General features: G+C 33.2%; 2 protein-coding genes across 2 annotated transcripts in view; one reads left to right on the plus strand and one right to left on the minus strand.

The window, feature by feature from the left end:
* The window catches only part of LOC106106316 (neuropeptide FF receptor 2-like), a gene marked incomplete at its 5' end in the record, with an annotated part of 54,303 nt that extends 42,123 nt beyond the window's left edge, over window positions 1–12,180 (plus strand). The window contains one exon of the mRNA XM_013286887.1: window positions 11,087–12,180. Within this exon, the coding sequence (XP_013142341.1) occupies window positions 11,087–11,855 (769 nt within the window). The remainder of the gene's footprint in view (window positions 1–11,086) is intronic.
* LOC106106317 lies at window positions 4,370–5,356 on the minus strand. Its single transcript, XM_013286888.1, has 2 exons — window positions 5,328–5,356; window positions 4,370–4,889 (listed from the first exon to the last, which is right to left on the minus strand). Exons 1-2 carry the CDS (start codon window positions 5,337–5,339, stop codon window positions 4,401–4,403), a joined length of 501 nt encoding a protein of 166 aa, XP_013142342.1. The 5' UTR covers window positions 5,340–5,356; the 3' UTR covers window positions 4,370–4,400.
* Window positions 12,181–21,636: the final 9,456 nt, after the last annotated feature.

Here is a 21,636-nt window from a genome sequence, read left to right on the forward strand (position 1 = left end):
CGCAAGCCAGGAGAGCGGTGAAGACAATCTGAAAGTTGAAAAAAAATAGATTAAAACCTACGGCTTTTTCTAATTTCGGAGTACACAGAAACAATAATAGACTCTTTAGATACCAAAGAAATAAAAAATGTACAATTATAGAATGTTTATAATGTTCATAAATTTATGATTTTAGTTAGAATTGTAAATGTTTATGTAAAAATGACTTACGAATCCCTGCATGTTGATTGGTGTTTGTTTATTTGTTTGGTTATCACAAGTTGTGTCCGACTTGGAGTGGCCGAATTATCTAATAAATACCGGCCACTGCCCGGTATATATATACTGGTCCTGCCGAAACCTCACAATAAGCGCACGCAATGAACGTACTTGAAGTGCGCACAACGATGTACGAATGCGTACGGACGATAGCTTTTGTGGATACGGCATTTCTATTAACTGTGCACACTTGCATCCGTACATTATTACTTATTTCCTTTACTAGTGTGTAGATTATGGCATTCTGATTTTTAACAATATAATGATTTTATTTAAAAAAAGTAGTATGATCTTGGTCGTCTAGCTCAAATACAATATGTATAAACAGATCAATGTTATCGGTTGTAAACAAAAGAAGGTATAGGTCCAGTAACATTTTTAAAATGACATTGACAAGAATATCTGCATTGCCGCATCCATCGAGCTTTATCATTCGATCATCGGGGGCTGCCTTCAGGCTGTAGTGGTTGGGATATAATGAATAAATAAATAAGTAAGCAGTAGCGCCTCAACTGGGTTTGTGGGCCGATGCCAAGATCACCGACACACCGCAAGAAATACTACCGACCGGTTGTTCTCGTGTGCTCTCATGTCATAAATGCTTTTAAACGATATTCTTTTTGTTGATTGATCGTCATGAATTAGCTAATTGTTAAGTGAGATGTCATTACTACAAGACATTTTTTTTTGTTCTCTGTGTAATTTTTAAAACGTAATTTCAACGAGCATACTTCACAGTTTTTTGCAATTATGAAAGTACTCTTAAAGTTTGCTTTAACATGTAGTAGTTAGGGTTTCTTTGAGTTATTTTTAGAGAGGATGGATCGTTTTCATTAGAGCTTATAAGTTGCGTTAATGCTGTATAGTATTGTCACTTTCAGTGAATGTTTTCGATTCAGATAAGCCGTGCTTCCGTCAGTCTAACCCGGCCATGAAAACATTTCCGCTCCAGTTAATATTTGGATATACAATATTTAATCACATGTATATCGAATATGCATACGTTTATTTCTCAATGTCTTTTAAGTTATTTTCCTCAACTTTCCGATACAACCTTCTTATTGGTGAAATAACTGATCTGGAACTTTCGATCGTTTAAATTCACTATAAATAGTTATATCGTGTAATATTTTTATGATTAACATCACAATTTTGCACGCAAAAAAGGAGCGGACTAGTTAATTACTTCATTAAGTACTGATTGATATGATTTTGTATTTCGTTCAAGGCTTCATTTCCAATAACTGATCAATAAATTTGAGAAATTTTAAAAATTTTATATGTACGTAATAGCAACATTAATTCGTATTCTAGTTTTCATGCAAAATCTCTAGGTAAAAGATAACCTTTTTTGTATTAAACACATTTAAGATGCGTAAAGTGGAAGTATTTCGACTGATGAGTGCGAGTGCCGGATTTCGTCCATTTTCCCTTCCTATTGCTGTCTTATAACAAGAGGTGAATTTGTTGGAAGAAAACGGACTTCGTCGCTTCGTTATTTCAGTGTATTCGGTGGCCGCTTGCTCGTTTGTCACCCACCTTAGAATCGGTATTCTTGTATTTCAGAATCTTTGACGTTAGTTATGACATATAAAATATTTAGTAAAAAAACGTAAAAATTATTTTCGTTTTATTTGCAACAATTTATTTTATACTCGACCTTGCACTTTTAGAAACATAAAGTAACCTTTACTTAATTAAATGAGTTTACTTAACCCACATGTTTTGACTTGAAGTTGCCTAAAAAATTAACTAGGGCGCAAAAATAAGGTCATTGCGCGAACGTTGTCATTTATATTAATGGACGAAGGCTTTGACGGATCCATCTGACAGAGAGTGGAATTGAAATGCGTAAGCGCAGCGTGTAGTACTTTACACGACAAGTTTTTTACAACAGACCAAAGTGGGGTTACCATCCCTTTTAAATATCATGGATTGATTCATATTTAAGTTGTCAAAAGATTAGAGATTATATTTTTTTATTTCTATAAACGCTATGAACCATTAAGATTAAAAAAAATGTAGTATTTTTTTACCATAAGCGTACTCTTCTGTCTTATTTGGCAAGTCAGGTAGTAAAGAACAATTATGCCTGACATGTCTATTCAAATACCGGGCGCTATAATCTCTTTATATCCTATACTAGAGTAGAAAGTAATCTGTTTAAAATATGAATCTGCAAAAGTTCTGATCAACACAACGTGTGGTCACTCTGCTGATTAAAGTCATCACATAAGCATTACGCATAAATTGGACATGCCTGTCTGTTGTATCGCTTTTTACATCTACGTTTGCGCAAACTTTGAGGATGATGTCGTTAATTGTTTTATTTACTTAACGTCGATATTAACGTGAACATAAGATCGCAATCTGGACGTCTCGTCGCCTCTCCTCCGATAACATCTGCATTTCATTTAAACCTTACAAATTAATATTTTTATTGGCAGTTTTCTGGGTAAGTGCTTGAGAGTTGCCAACATAAAATATGGCAAAAACTATAGAACATAATAAACTGGTTTGTTAACCCTTTAATACATATGGATGTTTATGTTTTCAATGGGTATTACAGTGCGTCTTTTTTACTGTAAAAAAAAGAAACAATGCGAGTATATTTTCAACCGACTTCACAAAAGAAGGAATTTCTTTTTAGTACATTGTTTACTTTTTGTGAGTATTTCGTTTTGAGTGCATTTTTACGTCTATAACTTCTTGCTGTAAATTAAAAATATACAACTAAAAAGTTTATACTTGATGTTCAATGTTTTATTACATAACTATTATAACTATGAATAATGGTCAAATCAATTTAATTGATCTAAAATAGCAGAGTTAGAGGTCAACGAGTCCGGAGGCTGCTTATCTTCGAAGTTGAGCCTTGAGACTACAGACAATAATAACTCTGTCGTAATCTGTAAGACGGTAGCCATCGATTACATCTCTACTGAGTGACGTCATAGTTTCAACATCGATTGTTACTATACAATCGCAGATATTATGTGATGTCTGTATGGAATCTTCTGAAGATCATTAGGTGGTTATCGAGAAAATGGACACCTGGATTCTGAAAACAGAGAAAAATAATATTTCCTCGTCCCAAAACTCCGCCAAATTTACTTCCCCTTATATGAAAAGCGTAGAAAGGGATAGTGAATTAAAATTTGGGCATTTATAATTATTCAACTGTCTCAGGATAAATGAATATTACGCTAACAAAATACTTTTCTTTATTTAATTCAGTACCAAAGTTAACTGTTCTTCTCCTTCTTTAAGTCTATCTTCTTTCACACAATCCATCCATGCCTTTTGGTCTTCTTCTACCTTTGTATCCATTCCTTTCAAATGAATACTTTCAACTAGTAGTTTGAGAAACAGTAAGAGAGTTATGAAACCGTCTAGTTGGCAATGCTAATGAGCCAACTTGATGGACGATTTGTTTCTGATCATATGTCATTGATATCATTAATATAATTTAAATCTGTTTATCAATCAATGTAATGAGCGAACATAACCGTAACGATTTGTTAATTGCAAATGTAACGCATTGCTTCGTAAAATAATTAACCGCAGCAATAACTAAGTCACAACACATTAGTGTGATTGAGTTGTTTGCGAAATAAATTTAGTGTATTGATAAAATTATTGCATAACCTTCCTTTTATTTATAACAGTAAAATGTACCTAAAAACTGCCAGTTGTGTACATTTAAGGGAAATCATATCTGTATTTATGTCAAAATTTTTGTAATGAAGTGGATCTTTTTTTAGAATATCTGACGACGGAACATAAGTACCTCTTTAGCTTTTTTATGTGACCTTAATATTAAATGGAAACCTTACTTAAGTATGTTTCAGTTTACTCGTATAAAGAACTTGTAACGAAACCAAATCACATTTATGAAATTACTAGCTGTTGCCCGCGACTTCGTCCGCGTGGAGTTTAAAAGTTCAAAACAGGACAAATTTGAATGAAGCCTGAAACACATACACCTTCTTTCTTAGTAAGTATTGACTTAGTAGTATACGTAGTAACAGAAATATCTATGCAAGATATAGACTTTATAAAAAATGCTGGAATTAATAAAGGGTGAAAAATAAATAAAGTAACATAAATAGAGTATAAAGTTTATTTCTATAATAATAAAATTAATGCAATGCGTACAACGGTAATGAATTCACGACTGGTACTGTCTCGTGGATTGTAGAACTGTGGTGAGAGATGGCGGAATCGGGAGTCTTGTAGGCAACCAGTGGTGACGAGTGGTACACTAGTGGTGAGGAGTGGAGAGCTACAGGTGAGACTACGGGGGCGTGGTAGACCGCGGTACTGCCATGGTTGACCACTTGTTTGCTGTTCGTCACTGTGGTCTTGGCAGCGGGTGCGTGGTACGATGTACGCTCATGCGATTGAGTACTGATGGACATCGGTACGTGGACCAGTGGTGCAGTGTGGACCACAGGCGCAGTGTGGACCACAGGGAAGGGATGAATGACGTGTGTGCTACCATGGTCTACCGTTTGGCTGCTCGATGTAAGAGTCGACTTTGCTAGAGGAAGGTGGTAATAATCAGGTTCTTGCGATAGGAGGTATCCGGGAGCCGCGGTAACGCAGGCAATGGTAGCCAAGATGGGGATCTGAAAAAATGAAAAATAAAGACTGTAATTAATCACATAATTTATTAGCGATTAGTTAAATTTGTTGACGTTCATTTTTGAACAAAAGGTGTAGTTAATTAAATGTAAACTCTTACCTAATTTTTAAAATAAATGAAAGCATTAATCTAACTACTATCTACTATTTCTTTAATAAATTTGTATTTTAAAAGTTTACAATTGGCAAGTATACTAATTTGAAATGCAAAAGCAGTTGACTTTAGAATTAATTCAATGATTGATGTTGGAGTTGAACCTTTGAAGCTTTATTTTTTCTTTTACAGTACAAAGCTCAGATGAATCATCTTCAAAGATTTTTGCAAATCAAATTTTTATTCTTTTGATTAGCAATAATATTTGATTGTGTGCTTCTTGAGTTTATTAATTAATTTCTACAATTCGAATACTAAAAACACTTACGAAGTATTGCATTGTGGTAGATGTGAAGTCTGGGGTCCAACTGATGGGCCACAAATCTGGCTGGTCCCTTATATATTGTACAAAATTATCGATCGACCAAGATTGCAAAAATTACAGGGGCGCGTACTTGAAAAATTTCTTTAGACATGACACAGAAAATAACTTCTTTCATAAGGATTGCAAAACTCGTCACTGTTCAAACGCACCGAAAGTTAAACCTTGAATTACCTGATCCTGCTTAATGGTGCTTTAAGCTATGATTAGCATAAACAATACGTAATTGATCATTTGATTAAAACGTCTCGCTGGAATGCTTTAATCACAGGAAGTTACTAAGTATGTACCTATGCATTAAAGTATCGAAATAAAATGTAACAAGTAATTAACCTCAAATTTAATGGTTAACTTACGTGTAATTTTAATTAAAATTGTGCAAAACATAAATCTTCTTAGTAATGGTTAACTATTTTCTGTCAAAACACTTTTAAACACACACATTAGGTTGTATTTTAAAAATACATAAATAACAATTTAATAAGCCCAAAAAGGAACAGAGGAATATGAAATAAAGTTCACTGATCAAATAAGTTAAATAACTTGATGACAACTTAAAGTGTCAAGCGTTTCGTAAGCAACATTTTGCATAGTTTAAAGATGTAGTCCGAACACGATGGTAGTCGGTGATATTACAAGATGCAAAATTAACAGATGCTCGTGATCAGCTCCAAACACATGTCTTCACAAGTGGGTACCATGTGAGCTGATTGCGTAGAGCACAGGGTGAGCATGTAACTGGCCTCAGTATTTCTTTACATACCACTAATACTTATAATAATTTCATGTTTATGTAATCTTTTTCAAGCCACCGTAAAGTTTGAATGGGACTATATTTGTGTGATGTAAGCCTCCAGATGGTCGATGCGGGTAATAAAGGCTTCACATATATTATTATTCACATAAATGAGTTCTTTTGTTTCACATATAGCTTCTTTTATACAATACCTGAGAATCATTGATTGCAACATATCAATGATTTTACGCCAAAATACAAATGACAAACCCTTATGCAAGAATACTACGTTTACACGAGTAGGTTTCGAATGAAATTCAGTTGTTATTTGAAGTTAATTCGTTTTTGTAATGTAGCGATTGGTAAAAAAACATCTGCGGCAACTTGAATGAATACTCCCTCGTAATGGATATTGCTTTTTAAGTAATAATTTGTACGTAAAAGAATATTAATGATTTAAGATAAAGGCCAGATAAATTAAATCCTTTCTTCCATCAAACCGCCCATAATTTAAGCTAAATGATGTGATTTATCAACAAGCTACCGTTTTGTACCACCTGACACGCAGGACGGCTTTTGGCGCCTATGTGCCGGTAGCGAAATGTTAAGGCTGCGACACACAAGGGTGAAAAAAATCAAATATAATAAAAACACTTTCTAGAGTTTTGAATACCCGTAACTGATAATTACATATTACATGTAGAAATCATTTAAGTACTAGTAGTACAATTTTTACTATAACTAACATTGTCTTCATTAAATTATAAGGATAGTACTTTAAATTTTTATTGCTTTAATTTAGTGTGTAAACAGTCACATGAAAACCATTGTTTATTATCCTAAGTTATTTCTGAGATAAAATTCTTAAAACTTGAACGAAAGTTCCAGTGTGTCGCCGCCTTTACACTTGTGGATTTAAGGTTAAAATATGTGTTGGTCAACCGCTAATTGCACTCGAGCCACTGTTGCCGGCACGCGAGCGCGAGCGCGAGCGTGAGCTTGTTGGTTCTACAGTAATTCCTTTAAATGGATTTTAACACTTGTTATATTGTAAAACACCTTGATTACTAACTTACCCTTTTCCAAATTACTTATTTATAAAATCAAGTTATGACTTATTACACGTACTAAGTGTGTATCTGTGCTTAAAATTATTATTTTCCGTTTTTATATTTTGTCTAATCTCGAATCTGTTTATGATCTTTTTTGCATACTGTACTGTATAGTCGAACACTTTAATTTCCTACCCAATTCGTTCAAATCTCAATTACAAACTACGCTAATAAAACAATTAGGTACAAAACTTGTCATTGCAGCATACATACGTAATACGTACCTTTGTAGTTACGTGGACTCTTATAGTCACATTTGCAATTTACAGCTTTTTTTTTAAATCAACTTGATAACTTCTATGTTAAGTTATATAAAAGGTCTGTAGATATTAGTCTATCACATGTTCATGTTTGATGTGTCGTTATTAATCGTTTTGATATTTGGATATTTATCTTGGAAAGCTACGTTTCAAACTTACGATAGTTTTCGTAAGCTTAAGTGGTAAGTATATTTAATTCCTTTACTGTATTGTTGATCTTCAATGCGATTGTAACTCGCCTTAGGGCTCAGTTCAAGGCTGTATCGTCTCCAGATAATTGCAACAGACAGGATGCTTAATGTCCCGCCATATCTCTTGACTTCGGCTAATTGTCCTTATATTTCACGCTTACCCTTTCCAAGTAACTTTATCGAACATACTTTGTAGTAAGTACTGATTTAATCTGTTTAAAATGATATGTTATTGGACATTTTTTTCGTTGTTTGTACTAATCGAAATTTTAGGTCTCTGTTAGTAATGGTTTTTTACATTCGTAATAGTAGTACTTCTGTCTAAATAACGATTTAATTTTGTATGACCTGGTCTATATTGGGATTTTTTACGTGTTCCAACAATTTAAATCTTATTTAAAATAGTATATAATTTTAACTTTTCCAATTTTATTCTATTGCGAAATATTTGTATAATTAAATTTAAGAAAGTTGGTCAAAGGTCCGAGTTTCAGACAGTTTATTAATTTGCACCGCTCGCGTGAAATGACAGCTGATAAATCATTCATTGTTGGCCACTCGTAAAAATGACCTTTAACTTTACAGTAACAGAAAAAAAAACACTATAGTTGCGACGAAGGGACCAATTATAATCGTATCATATCAAATCATTTTCGTCTCTAAAGTTACCTCCGTAAGGTCGATAATGGAAGTTTATATTTACTGTATCGCGTAAATGAGATTTTAACTGTTATTTTATTAATTTAGCGCCTTTTTGTAATTAAATTATTACAATATGACGGCGGCGTGAAGTAATAAGTGTCGATGATATCCATTTGAGATACGGTTTAAAGCTGAAATTGATTTATTGTCAGATTGTAAGATATTTGCCCTTAATATTATCAAATTGATTCACACCTGAAGTACGAAATTGTTTTACTGCATTTATGTAATAAATCTCTCATTTGTAACGTTTTTCTTTTAAAGTTGTGTACTGTATTGTATATCAACACGTTTTACAACTATAAAAACACTTACAGAAATATTTCGATGATGTTTCATGTTCAAATTATTTTGTGAAAATCAATACAATAAAGTTGACATTTTATTTGACTGTTGTACAATTTGGATGAAATCAACTCGTGACTTCTTAATTTTGAACTTCGAATTTGAGCAGCGCCATCTACCGGTGTATAAATATATCGTAATACTGCCGTATGGTCGTATTTGCTTGCCCGTATCATCCCTTCTGACAAATTTAAAAAATGCACGAATAAAACTTTAGGAAGAATATTACGCCATTTTTATGTCAATGTCAAACTCAATGACGCTACAAATCATTTTAAATTGTGACAGTTTAAAAAGGGTTTAAATCCAGCTTGCGTTGGCACATAGCGTTCGTTCAGTTAAAACGATCTTTAATTAATTTAATAACGAGACTTTTTAATTGTCATCTAAAATGTGGATTTTAAGTAACGTAATAATATGTGGCGGAAACATTCCATTTTTTGTAGAGGCTAAAATTATTAAAAATTATTACAAATTCTGCTCTATTTTATAGATGTTTAGTGTGAATTACACAATCAAAATTGTAGAACGAAATTGAATATTTTGGATGAAAAAAAACAATACTGTCTTTGATTAACTGGTCGGGGACATTTAATTTTACTTCTACATCTTGTTAACATTGTTAGTGAAATGGTAAAGGGCGTTATTTTCGGATAGTCGTTATTTTTAACTGTCAGTAGCATTCTTGGACCATAGATCTATACAAAATTTTAGAATTACCACTTATTCCACTTAAAAAATATAATAATTTGACTTAATAGCTTGTAACAAAACTAAATTTTGTAAATTATCTTTATACTAACGAAAAAAATATTTACCAACCGCAAAAAAGAAAAACCTTTTAACAATATGCTGGTTTTAATTCATATGATATTATAATATTAACATCGTGTTCTATAGTATTACATACGCCATCTATTTTATTTCACACCAAACTTAATATATTTCGGTATTACATTTTACGTTGCATTACAGCCGACTCTTAAACTGCATAACTCTGTGGTAGAGATGAGTTACATTTCAACTCATATATTAAACTGGAAAAGGGCATCAGTGCTAAAATATTCCTTATGATGCCATCTCGACTGTCATCGCGGGATTCCAGCACATCGTGATTAATGAATGTTGAAAAGATTTCACGCGATTTAATGTGCGTGTATTCCATTTGAGAGGTCGAGATGGCATCCTCTCCAGCAGATGTCGCTTTTGTAGCACAAATCATAAATAATGAGATATTACTTCCATATTACCTGATTTTTAAGGTTTTTTTAAATAAGTAATCAATTTTAATATTTATTTTGGGAAGTGCTTTTAGTCATGTTTTTAACGTATGAGGCAAATTACCATTATTTAGCATATAAATGGCATATCAAAGGCCCACAGTCGGAATTAGTTAGTCAGGGACCCTTTGGGACTGTAGAATGCGGGTTCATTGACCGGACTTTGGGCCCCATGTCTGACGGTACCATTTGTCAACTCGTCAGCCGTCCGCGCGGACAGGTGTGATCGCCTTCCGAAGAAAACATCTAAAAATAAAATGGATAATATAAAAAAGCTCTTTGATAGATCAGGTTCTATTTATAAACACTAGGAGTCAATTTTATTCTGTTTCTTAGAACATGTCTGCTTTGGGTCAATAATTTATACATCACGGCGAAATAATTAATAGAATGTTACTGTTCGTATTACATTCTCTAAATTCACACGGATATTCAGAATTTTATTTGATTCGATAAGAATTATAAAAATAAAAATAACCAAAAATGACTGTTATGGTAGAGCAAGGCGACTGAAAGTAGAAACGACACGATAACTATTGAAATATGAAACGCCGTCTATCGCTGACTTATCGGAGACTTGGTGACACTTCAAGGTGTGCCACTTAACGTCTGTGACACACCACGAGCATAGTACAGAAACGAAAGAACAGATTTACTGAGCACATAACGTTATATAAATCCTTAATAAGGCTGAAGTAAGGTATCAAATAAAAGTTGAGAAAAAAGGAAAAGTATTCTTTACAAAAAAAAATTAGTCTCACTAAAAATATGTGATACTTATTATTTTATTTATGTGTAACCGCTAACACATTTTGTTAATGAAAGGAACAATCTCTCATTACTTCTACAGCTCTATGACAGTGACCACCAATGTCACATTGTAGACTTGTACCTGTTTGAACATATACATACAAATACGGTTAATTTTATATAGATTTCACTGACCCAATTATGTAAATTAAAATATCGGATATATGATATCTATGTTAGTAAATAAAAAAATACATCTATGTGTTTAAGTCAAGTATAGAGATAACTTTTAAATTACAAAATTTTAATAGTTATTCTATTTGTTACAGATTCCTCGCCATCTGGTGGCCACTCAAATGTCAAATAACGAAGCGGCGCGCGCGCATGATGATCGTGTTCATCTGGATCTTTGCAATCTCCGTCACCACTCCCTGGGTGTTCTTCTTCGACCTGGTGGTGGTGTTCGAGGACAGCCCACACGTCCGCCTCTGTCTTGACGTGTGGCCCAACCCCTTGAGCGAGATACTGTACTTTGTCATCGGAAACCTCATCTTCTGTTACATTCTGCCGATGGTACTCATCACTATGTGCTATATTCTTATCTGGATCAAGGTGTGGAGACGCGCCATCCCCACCGATACACAGGACGCCCAGATGGAGAGAATGCAACAAAAGTCCAAAGTGAAAGTTGTTAAGATGCTCGTTGCCGTAGTCATACTGTTTGTGCTCTCCTGGTTCCCCCTGTATCTGATATTCGCAAGGATAAAGCTGGGTGGGCCTGTCCAGAAGTGGGAGGAAGACATATTTCCAGTGGTAACGCCCCTAGCGCAGTGGCTCGGTGCCTCTAACTCATGCATCAATCCTATACTGTACGCGTTTTTCAACAAGAAGTACAGGAAGGGATTCGTCGCCATCATTAAGAGTAGAAAGTGTTGCGGGAGACTGCGGTATTACGAGACCATTGCGCTTCAGTCCTCGAGCACTTCGACCAGGAAATCATGGCACTACAATAACAACAACCACGCGTCGATCACGCGTCGGTCACCGCCCGTCGATAAAAACGCCGTGTCCTTTATCTTTAACCACACCGGAGTTTAACTCTTCAACGGAGACTGGACTTGGTTACAAAAGTGCCGCTGGAGCCCGAGAGATGTCGCTCTTCGGGGAGGTCGGGGCGTGTGTGTCATATCGACATGCTTGTGAGATATCCAGTACATTTGCGTTGGCAAGTTATGGTACAAGAACCAAATTCTCGACCATCGTGAAAATCAATAATATTAATATACCTATTTATTATTGTATTCGATAGTTTTTACTACTGTTAAGGTTAACTTTTTTACATGTAACATTTGGAGATGTGTAAAATAAATTTATTTTTACATTGAAATGCCGCAGTCGCTAAACGCACAGACAGCACAAATAATACATACTTCATATATTTAATATCGTCTAATATAGCATAACATTTAGTTACGTTACTTAAATCTAATCAAATCTTAAAATTTACTTAGTAACCTTTTATTTAAACATTAGGTTCTTTTTATTGATAATATTTAGTAAAAGATTATACAAAAAAAAAGGAAAAAATATCCCTATAGTATTTTAATAAACATATTTTTTTTTCAATTTCAAGTTAAATTTATTGATTCAAATAACAAGTATTGCACATAATTAATTAAATATTCTTTATAAAATTACGGAGTAAACAAGTTATTAAGTGATTATAATTTAACTTAATTTTTTGTAATATCAATTACTTTATTCCGTTAAATAAAGTATCGCCTTCTATCATTATAATAATGTTTAAAGTAATAATTAGACATTAGTAATAATAAGTTTGTATCTAAAAAAAAACTATCATTTACTGGATTCAATAAAAATGTCATATTGATGATATTTTTATTGATTCTAAATATTTTCATTCTGTCCAATGTTGACAGAAAGCCGCTTACGATGCACAAATAACCAGAAACTTCTGGGTAATAGGATAAGTAATAATATAATATAAAGTTGTATAAATAAAATATATACAAATAAATATTTAGTAAATAAATTTTAATAACATGTAGATTTGTATCTTTTTAATTAATAATCTGTACTTACAGGCACATTATAGTAACGAATTACTAGTAAAAAAATTAAAACGAAAAAATAACAGAATAATATTTTTCTACTAAAAATTTCACTTTTATTGCCAGTTATGCGTTTCACTGATACGTTGCTAATTTAAATGAATAGTATTTTCTGAACATTATTAACTTCTTTGTATATTTTGTTTCCAAGTAAATCCATTGAATATCAACGACAAAGTCAAAGCTTGCGAGACTGATTCTGTAAACGCGACGCATGATTCCTTCAAAAGGAAACATTTGTGATAATAAGACGGATTTTGAATTCTGCTATTTTTAGAAACACTAAGCTTAGCTTGTGAATAAAATATCCGAATATTTTGTAACATTCATTCAGTAACGAATGTATTTTAAAAATCGAATCTGTCGTCGTTCATTTATTTTATGTAAATAAATATATCTTAGCTTTACGTAATTTGTTAACGTTTTTAAAAATTAGATTAGTTGAACATAAAAATGTGTTTGACTAATTCACCCTATTTCATAAATTATTTTGGTATTTAATTGTTTTGCTTACGTAAGCTTTCAAGTCAAAAGCTCTTTTGTAGATGGGATTATTCACAATGCGAGCTTAGATTTGCCGCAACCAATTTGAATTTAGTTTATTAGGCAATAATTGTATTTTTTATAATAGTATATTACTGGATTTTGTAAATGGCAATATGTAATGTAAGTGACTTCGTTTTATCTGATATGTACAATAAGCAAAACACCATCTTAAATATTTTGTAATTCACAGTTTAATTCATACATTTGTAGTTTTCTAACGAACATTTAATAATAAATATTTAGGAATGTTATTTGTATACAAAATATATACTCTTCATGTTTTTGTAATGTAATATATAAACTTAAAACAATAATTGTAGATGTTAATGTTACTTCAGTTCAAGTAGACGCGTTCTTGTAAATAGCTGTGTTAAGTTGCCGTGTTTGGTGTTAGAGTTTAAGAATATTAGAAATATTGGTATATGAAAAATTTAAAACTAGATTTAAATAATTCAACATTCTACATACAATAAAGTTATTTGTATTAAATTAAAACGTCGAAATTGTTTCAAGATTTGCCCTTAACTTAAAGTTACATGAATCATTGTATATAATTGTTTGGTGTTGTGTATAGAATGTATATTACATATAAAACGCTTGTAGTTTCCGCTTTAGTGCTAGGTTGTAAAAAGATTTTGTAATTTTACCGTAGATCTTGACTGTGGTGACATCTGCATTAATGTTTATTGCCGTCTCTGTTTTGTAAAACAGAATGAAAGAGATGACAATATGTATTCATATATACGTCACGTCAGTGGTCTTTTACTATAATCATAGTTATAGTCGAACAAGGATATATAGCCCGGTAAAAACGCTGCGATTGGTTCGTAAAAATAATTTATGACAGCTACACTACGAACAGGATCTTGTGACATTTTTGACATTGATACGATGGCGTTTGTGAGCTGTCATATTTTAGTTTGACTATGCTTACCGAGTTATATATCCTTGTTGGTCTTTGTAAGTTAGTTCTGAAAGCAATGTGCAGCGTGATTTAACAGGTTATTTCTAGAGCACGGCTATTTGTAACATTTGACTTAATTTTGAAGAAATTAGATATTTCTTTCATTTTTAATTTTTGAAACATGAATTTTATTAATCGCAGTTCAAATAAAATTTGTTAAGTTAACCCAGTGGTAGTGTTTTGTTATTTAGTTTTATAATAATGTCTACTAAAATTAAGTCATGTTTACAATAGTTAAGTTACTGTGTAACATCTAACTTGTGTCTTATCTGCAAAGTAAACTGAAGCAATTTATACATATTCATCTGTCTAATTCCGTACAATTTACTTACATATCAATATTTACGGGTGTTTTCGAAAGTTTCTTTTTGACATCGAAGATTTAAAATAGATAATTTTGTAAGAGTAATGTTCTTGTTTATAATTTCTTTTATAATACGAATAACATATGTAGTGGCTTTTTAACATTTGGAAATCAATAGCAATAATTCACTTTACGTCAGGAAATGAGATAGTTATTGATTATAATGGATTTGAATGGAATGTATGTTAGAATACAATTTATACTCAAACTTGTATACAATATAAAAGCACAAATGTTTACAGCTTTTTTAATTGTTATATATGCAAGACGTATTTACATTTGAACAAATTAATTAATTTAATGAGAACGTAATCAATAAAAATATATACAAATAAACATTAAATTAATTAATTTTTAAATGATAAAATTTATTTATTAGTCTGTTTACATTTTTATTTTATTTTTTGCAAAGGAATATAGTGTTGTAATGAGAACATGTGAAATTAGTTAATAATATTATTATAATTTTGTTACCTTGAACCTACTTTTTATTAAAATTTGATTCCTATTATAATCCAGAATTTGACGTGAAATATAAACCCACTGTATGCTGTTGACTTATTCATTGGAGTTGCTTAGTAAATTGTTAATAACGTACAAGACACTAAAGAATTGTAAAGTTAAATAAATGAATGTAAAATTATAATCAGTGTTTTTTTACTTGCAAAAAGGTATGCTGCAGTAGATTTTGCCTTTTTGCAAAATCTGTAATATATTGCAAAAAATCACATTAAGAGCGGCCGCACATCTTTGACTGAACTATATGATTACTGTTGTGCGATTGTCGATTGTTTCGCAGCCAATTCAACTGTTTGATTGCTCAAATAAAAGCGAGACTAAACAATTGTGCGATATTTTAGTCAAAGGGCTCTAAATGTTTGCCAGAAATAAACTCTAATCAAAATAAGAAAACATGTTTGAAATAGACAGCGGCCTCGATTTTTCCTTAATAACGTCGCAGCCTAAATTATTAATGAAAATCGATCCGACGTAATACACTTCATACGATGTTGTGGCTCCAAAAATAACTTGATGACCCAATAATTACAGCAGTTTTCAATAAGACGCCTGAAAAGGTGAATATTTTTTTATGTATGGAGTTAAAATTGTTTTATATGGAGCATTTATAGTCAATTATGACTAATGTAAGCAATGTGGACAGAAAATACATACAATACATTTATTAAAAACTAAACTGCGTTGCAAATGGGGTAAGAAAAATTGGATTTGTCGTTTTCAGCCACTGAAATAATGTACTTATTCAGTTAGGTTCCGAGTTGTCAATTTTAAAACATCTTTAACGCCTAAATCTGAGCAACAGAGGTGATATCAAAAAGAAACATTATCAGCTTCCAGACGTTACGATGTTTGACGTCACAGTTTTGCGAATCGGTCATCGCCCCCTGTAAACCGTGATGTTAAGTGCCCACTCTAAGAAATAAAGGTCTGTGTGACAGGGTAACGAACTCTCCCATCAACTGTGCAAATATGACTTTAAAGAAACAAGGCCTCTCTTATTTGTTATCCCTTATTAGACAAGTAATTGATCATGAAAATATTTGAACGGATAGTTGCTACGAATAAATATCTTGATAAATGTTCAAAAATATATTGTATTTTTTAAACCATAGGGTTTAAATAAATCATATTTATTAAGGATACAATTCCAACGAACTCTTTGCCCTATGTGAAATTGTGTGTAACTTAGCTTCTTCCTGTAGATAAAATATGTGCATATCTGTATTCTGAAGCAATAAAAACGCCTGCGTAAAAGATGTATCTCCCAAGATGTGGCCACCCTCTATCTCCTACTACCCCTCTTATACACAGCAATACGTTATCTAATAATGGTTAAGAAATTGTAAAAACAAATTTAGAAATTGAAATTGTACATTGTTAATGCAAACGTGGTAACAAACCGGTATCTAACGAACATTATATTTATAAAAACCACCACAGTTTAATGTTACAACTATATCTTTAGAAATGGGCCTGCAAAATAATATAACAAAATGTTGACGCGACCAGTATAACAAAATGTTTTAAATTGACAGAATGTTTGTAAGCATTAAATTCGAGAATCACTTAGTTCACTCAAGTGTACTATGTTTTAAATAATAAATCCAAAAGAAAACTAAACCTCTATTAATCTCACGAACGAAGCAATCAACAAAAGTAACACGACCATGAAATACCCGGTGCACGGCGCTCGGCGCTCGGCGCTTGGCGCTTGGCGCAGGGTTGTCATATTCGCCTGATTATCAACACCTGTTAATTCACAATTTAATCTATAATAGTTAACACGAGAAGAGATAAATTCCGTTAGCAATTAAATAGTTAAGTAATATTTTAAACCAAATTTTACATTCAGACAAACCGAAGAAAAAATCGTATAATTTCGTATATTAAATTTCTTAAATTGCATATCTACCAAGAAGATATTAGGTTTTTTAAAAACTAAAAGAGAATTGATATTTTTAATAGCGTGGCGACCCTAGCGATCGCCGAGTGCAGCCTACCTCCGCTGCAGCCTCGCACCGGTGACCCAAAAAGCTCGGTTCATGGCCCCCCCAAGGGACGCGCGATAAGGCTTTAAACTCATTAGTTAGGGCTCTAGGTCACATTTCTCATTGCTTAGATATAACCTAATTATGCGACACCGCTTCCTCTTCACCGATAACTTGAGGCATGCAGCAAAGTTGCATCTTGCCAACAACACAATACAATACATTAATAATTTTAAACATATGTAAAACAAAACAATTGAAATGTATCTTTCTAATAAGTAATTATGTTTATTGCTAAACTATTGTTACTATCGTGCGGGATAGAGTCAAAACGCCTTGGAAATTTCTGCGTTAATTTATTCGCAACTTACAATAACAGGGATTCACTGCACTCACAAATCGTCCGTCAAGACTACACGATGCACGCAAACACTGAATCACTAACACAGCGCACTTTACACTAGCACTTTCACTCAGCGGTCACTTAATCTTCCTCGTAATTCGCTCAGGACTTCAGGACTATCTACAACTATCCTGTATTAGTAAGAAAATACTCTACGTATTTTTAACGATGTTACAATTTTTATACAAACGGTATAAATCATTTTCAACTATAATAAATACACATACACCTACTTGTATGTTGTGTGTAGAAAAACTTATTTATATCTTAATACTGAACTCATAAAAAATATTAATTCCTTCTGAACAAGCAAGCAATATTCTCACATCAAATAAAGTCTGTCGTATCGCCTTGAGAACGCGTGGGTGAAGAGAGTATGTAATAAAATTGCTAAAACATACGATTAACTAAAACGCATCAATATCTGACAACTACAAAATTCAAAAATGTGCCCTTATGTCTGGGGGGAAGACAGAGTTATGCGAGGTTTGTACCCAATTAAACCCCATAGTGGTCAGCCTCTAGTGCATAATTTTCTACTACTTGTACCTAGTTGTTAGTAAATATTATTTAGCCCGCGACTCCGTCCGCGAATTAAAAAAAACAACAGTACGTAGCCTATGTGTTCTTTCAGACTTTTCTCTACAATTACAAATTTAACCGAAATCCATTTAGCAGTTTAGGCTACAAACTCTAACAAAGAACCATCCATTTAAAATACTATTATAATAAAGCGTAAACACATAGTACTTTGTGGCGTAGGATGTCAGCAATCGCAGCATATTCTTAAATAATTGTTTATTTAATAAAAAGCCCTACACTTACATTTCACTTAAGGCTATATATTTTCACGGTAAACCTGGGGGGTATATGAATTGGAAAAAACCTTCATGTGGTAGAGGGATCGTAAACTACAAGATGCCAAAATAAAGAAAGCTAGGTTATTATGGTAACGGTTATTTGGACTTTTGCAATTGAGAATTTGACAAATTTAAACTATAAAATAAAGTTTTTATAATTACACGCGGACGAAGCCGCACGGGTACTGCTAGTATTAACATAAAATCATTAATATTTGTACAATGTTACCTTCAACCCGAACTATGAAAGGTGCGATCGTTCCCGCGGTGTGTCGCTGTTCCTGACCCGAATACCAGTTCAAGGTGCTCGCATCCCCGGTGCATTCAGCGCCGCTCCACGCCGGATAATTCCCACAATGTTTGCTTATGTGTTCCTGGTAATTACATCTGCTGTTCAATGTGGTTTACAAATTACTTTGATTAAAACAAAAAAAATGTATTATCAGAGAAGCGCATTATTTTTGTTAAACACTACTTTAGTGTAGTATAGGTTATGTTGATTTAACTATAGATTTTTTAAAAAAATTGTCTTACATAGATGTAATTAGATGCAATAGAGGGCCCTTACCTTTAGCGGTGTGCTATGATAGTGTAGCTTGGGACTTACCACCAGGTCATACAAAGTTACGATTGCTTGATTCTTTATATAGTCAGCTTGACATATATCTAAGGTCCTTTACGAAAGGGTGGAATACCAAGGTAGTATCCAGCCTAAAATGGAGATAGAAGATAGAATGGTTCGAGTTGGGGTAGATGGTAGGGGTTGCGCTGACCCATATCCGCTCGGGTCGTGGTTCAAGGCCGCTGCACTCCGCGCGACCTCAGATCGATACCGCCCGTGCGCCAGGTAACCGCATTTGATCGCATCTACATAACATTGTTGTTATTTGTTTTTGATACGATACATTCAAAGATTCAAAAAAGAGAAAAAACACCTTATTTAATAAATAGATAATCCGAGGCTCTTATGACTATTTTTGCTACTAAGCTATGACCCAAACATACCTTACTTACTTAAAGAAAAGAGTTAAGCTTATTTTAAGTTAGTAAAGCTTTTAAGTAAAGCTTGTGAGCAGATATTCTAATCTAAAAAGGAAGAAGACTTGAACTAACATGAGAAAGATGTTGAGGGCAGATTGCACGGCGACATGCCCCCGTGCCCCCTGTACCCTCCGCGCCTCTCTCGCTTTCCGCACTTGACCCGCTTGCGGCCGCCGCCTGTGATGGAATGCTCTCATGATCTCTTTAAATGTCAATCTATTTTCCGATCGCATATTCCTTCAGGGTTGCTAACAATTATTTGTGAAATTCTGAAGGTACCATTATTAGAAAAAAAATACTGTTTTGACTACTTATTGCAATTTAACAAGAAAAAGGCACAAGCTTTGATAAATAAGAACAGACAAGAAGTTATGGATATCACGTTTATGCTCAATCTTTGACAAAACTTCTGTAATATAAGGAACTATTTCAACAACGACAAATGTGGTAAAGTATAATAAGAGTAGGTTTTCCATTACTTATCATACTTTGCACAATATATTACCAGCACTAAATGCGATGCTCCAAAACACCGCATCTAATACACTACATAACTTTCGCAGTGTCTTTAGAAGTATGTAAACTATCAGTAGTATTCCTGCAGGAAGTCGAAGAGTAAATAAAGTGGAGAGACTGAGACAAGGCCCCGCAGATCTAGGTAATCAGGTCACGAGCTAGGGTCTACAGTCTGAATGACATTAGAGTACAGCCGCTTAGAACTCCAACTTAATATTAGATTTGATTTCAATTTAAAAGAGGACTATCGCTTTATTTGTTGGTTTTTAAAGTTTGTACAATGTTAAATCAGTAGTAGTTTTTCATTCCGCAGTAAAATATATCCTTGCCATTAGCCATAACCTCAACCTTCGCTAACATTCAGAAGATCTCTAACGTCAATGTTTACGACAATCCTCATAAAAGTTTACTGCGGTAGGCGCTGCTCTGTGGCTACCTTTGATGATGTGTCTCAGCAAATCTTATGAATTATTTAGCCAATTTTATCGACTGGAAGCAGGTCAATGTCAATCATCAAGCGGACACAAATACGAGTATGCTTCGCAAAGGTTTTTTATCTGCTTCGAACACATAGTTAATTTAAAACAAATAAAGGTGCTTTTTACAGTCTATGTCTTTTTTACAGTCTTTACCTTACTTCAGATAATATTAATAAGTTTGTTATTAAAAATATAATAACAGTAAAAAGTATAGACATATGTTTTGTTGTTTTATAACCGTGCTGTTACAAAGTTTGTTATGCAAATAAACAACTATGTTTATTTGTTTGTTTGTCGCTATGTGACTGATTGATTGACTAAAGTGTTTTGATCCTCTTACTTATTTCTATATATTACCTTCTGTTTGTTTATCATTAACATAGGTGAGTTACCTAAGATATAAATATGTCACATATTGCTATATCCACAATGCAAATCAAATGAGTTTTGGCCGCTTGTTTCCTTTACAATACTAATCACATTAATTACCTTATCGTTGCTTTATCTCATAAGCACATGGCACAGATAAAATCTTACTAGTATTACACATGTATGGATGGATGTTTGTTAGAGTTTTTAGTCTAAACGGATAAAATAATCTCGATGAAATTAGCTATAGATGTAGAGGATAGTCTTGAAGAACATATGGGCTACTTGCTTTCGTGTTTTTAATTTCTCGCGTATGGACTCACGGTGGAAAGCTAGTAACTTATAAAGGAATTAATTCTAGATTTTCTTTTCAATCGATTAATGTTCTAACTAGGTTACCTAAGAGCAGATTCCGCAGAATGCCACGCTTGAACAGATATGCAGAGTCGGCTTGGGAGAGGAAACTGCGATAGTGGCAGAGTGAAAGTGGGTCGGCAGGAAGTCGCCTCGAACTCACTGACAACTATTCGACATTCGACATCTCTCTGTTTCGTTAGATTAGTTAACTAAAAAAGTAGCCCGTAGTAAGACATAACATATTGCCATGTACAGGGAAACCTTACTAACCTCTTTAAATACATACATTTGAGTACAAAATAATGACGAATGTTTGAACTTATAATCGTGTAGGCGTCTAA

Source organism: Papilio polytes, unplaced genomic scaffold (genome assembly GCF_000836215.1).
Source record: "Papilio polytes unplaced genomic scaffold, Ppol_1.0 DF822289.1, whole genome shotgun sequence".
Classification (NCBI taxonomy): Eukaryota; Metazoa; Arthropoda; class Insecta; order Lepidoptera; family Papilionidae; genus Papilio; species Papilio polytes.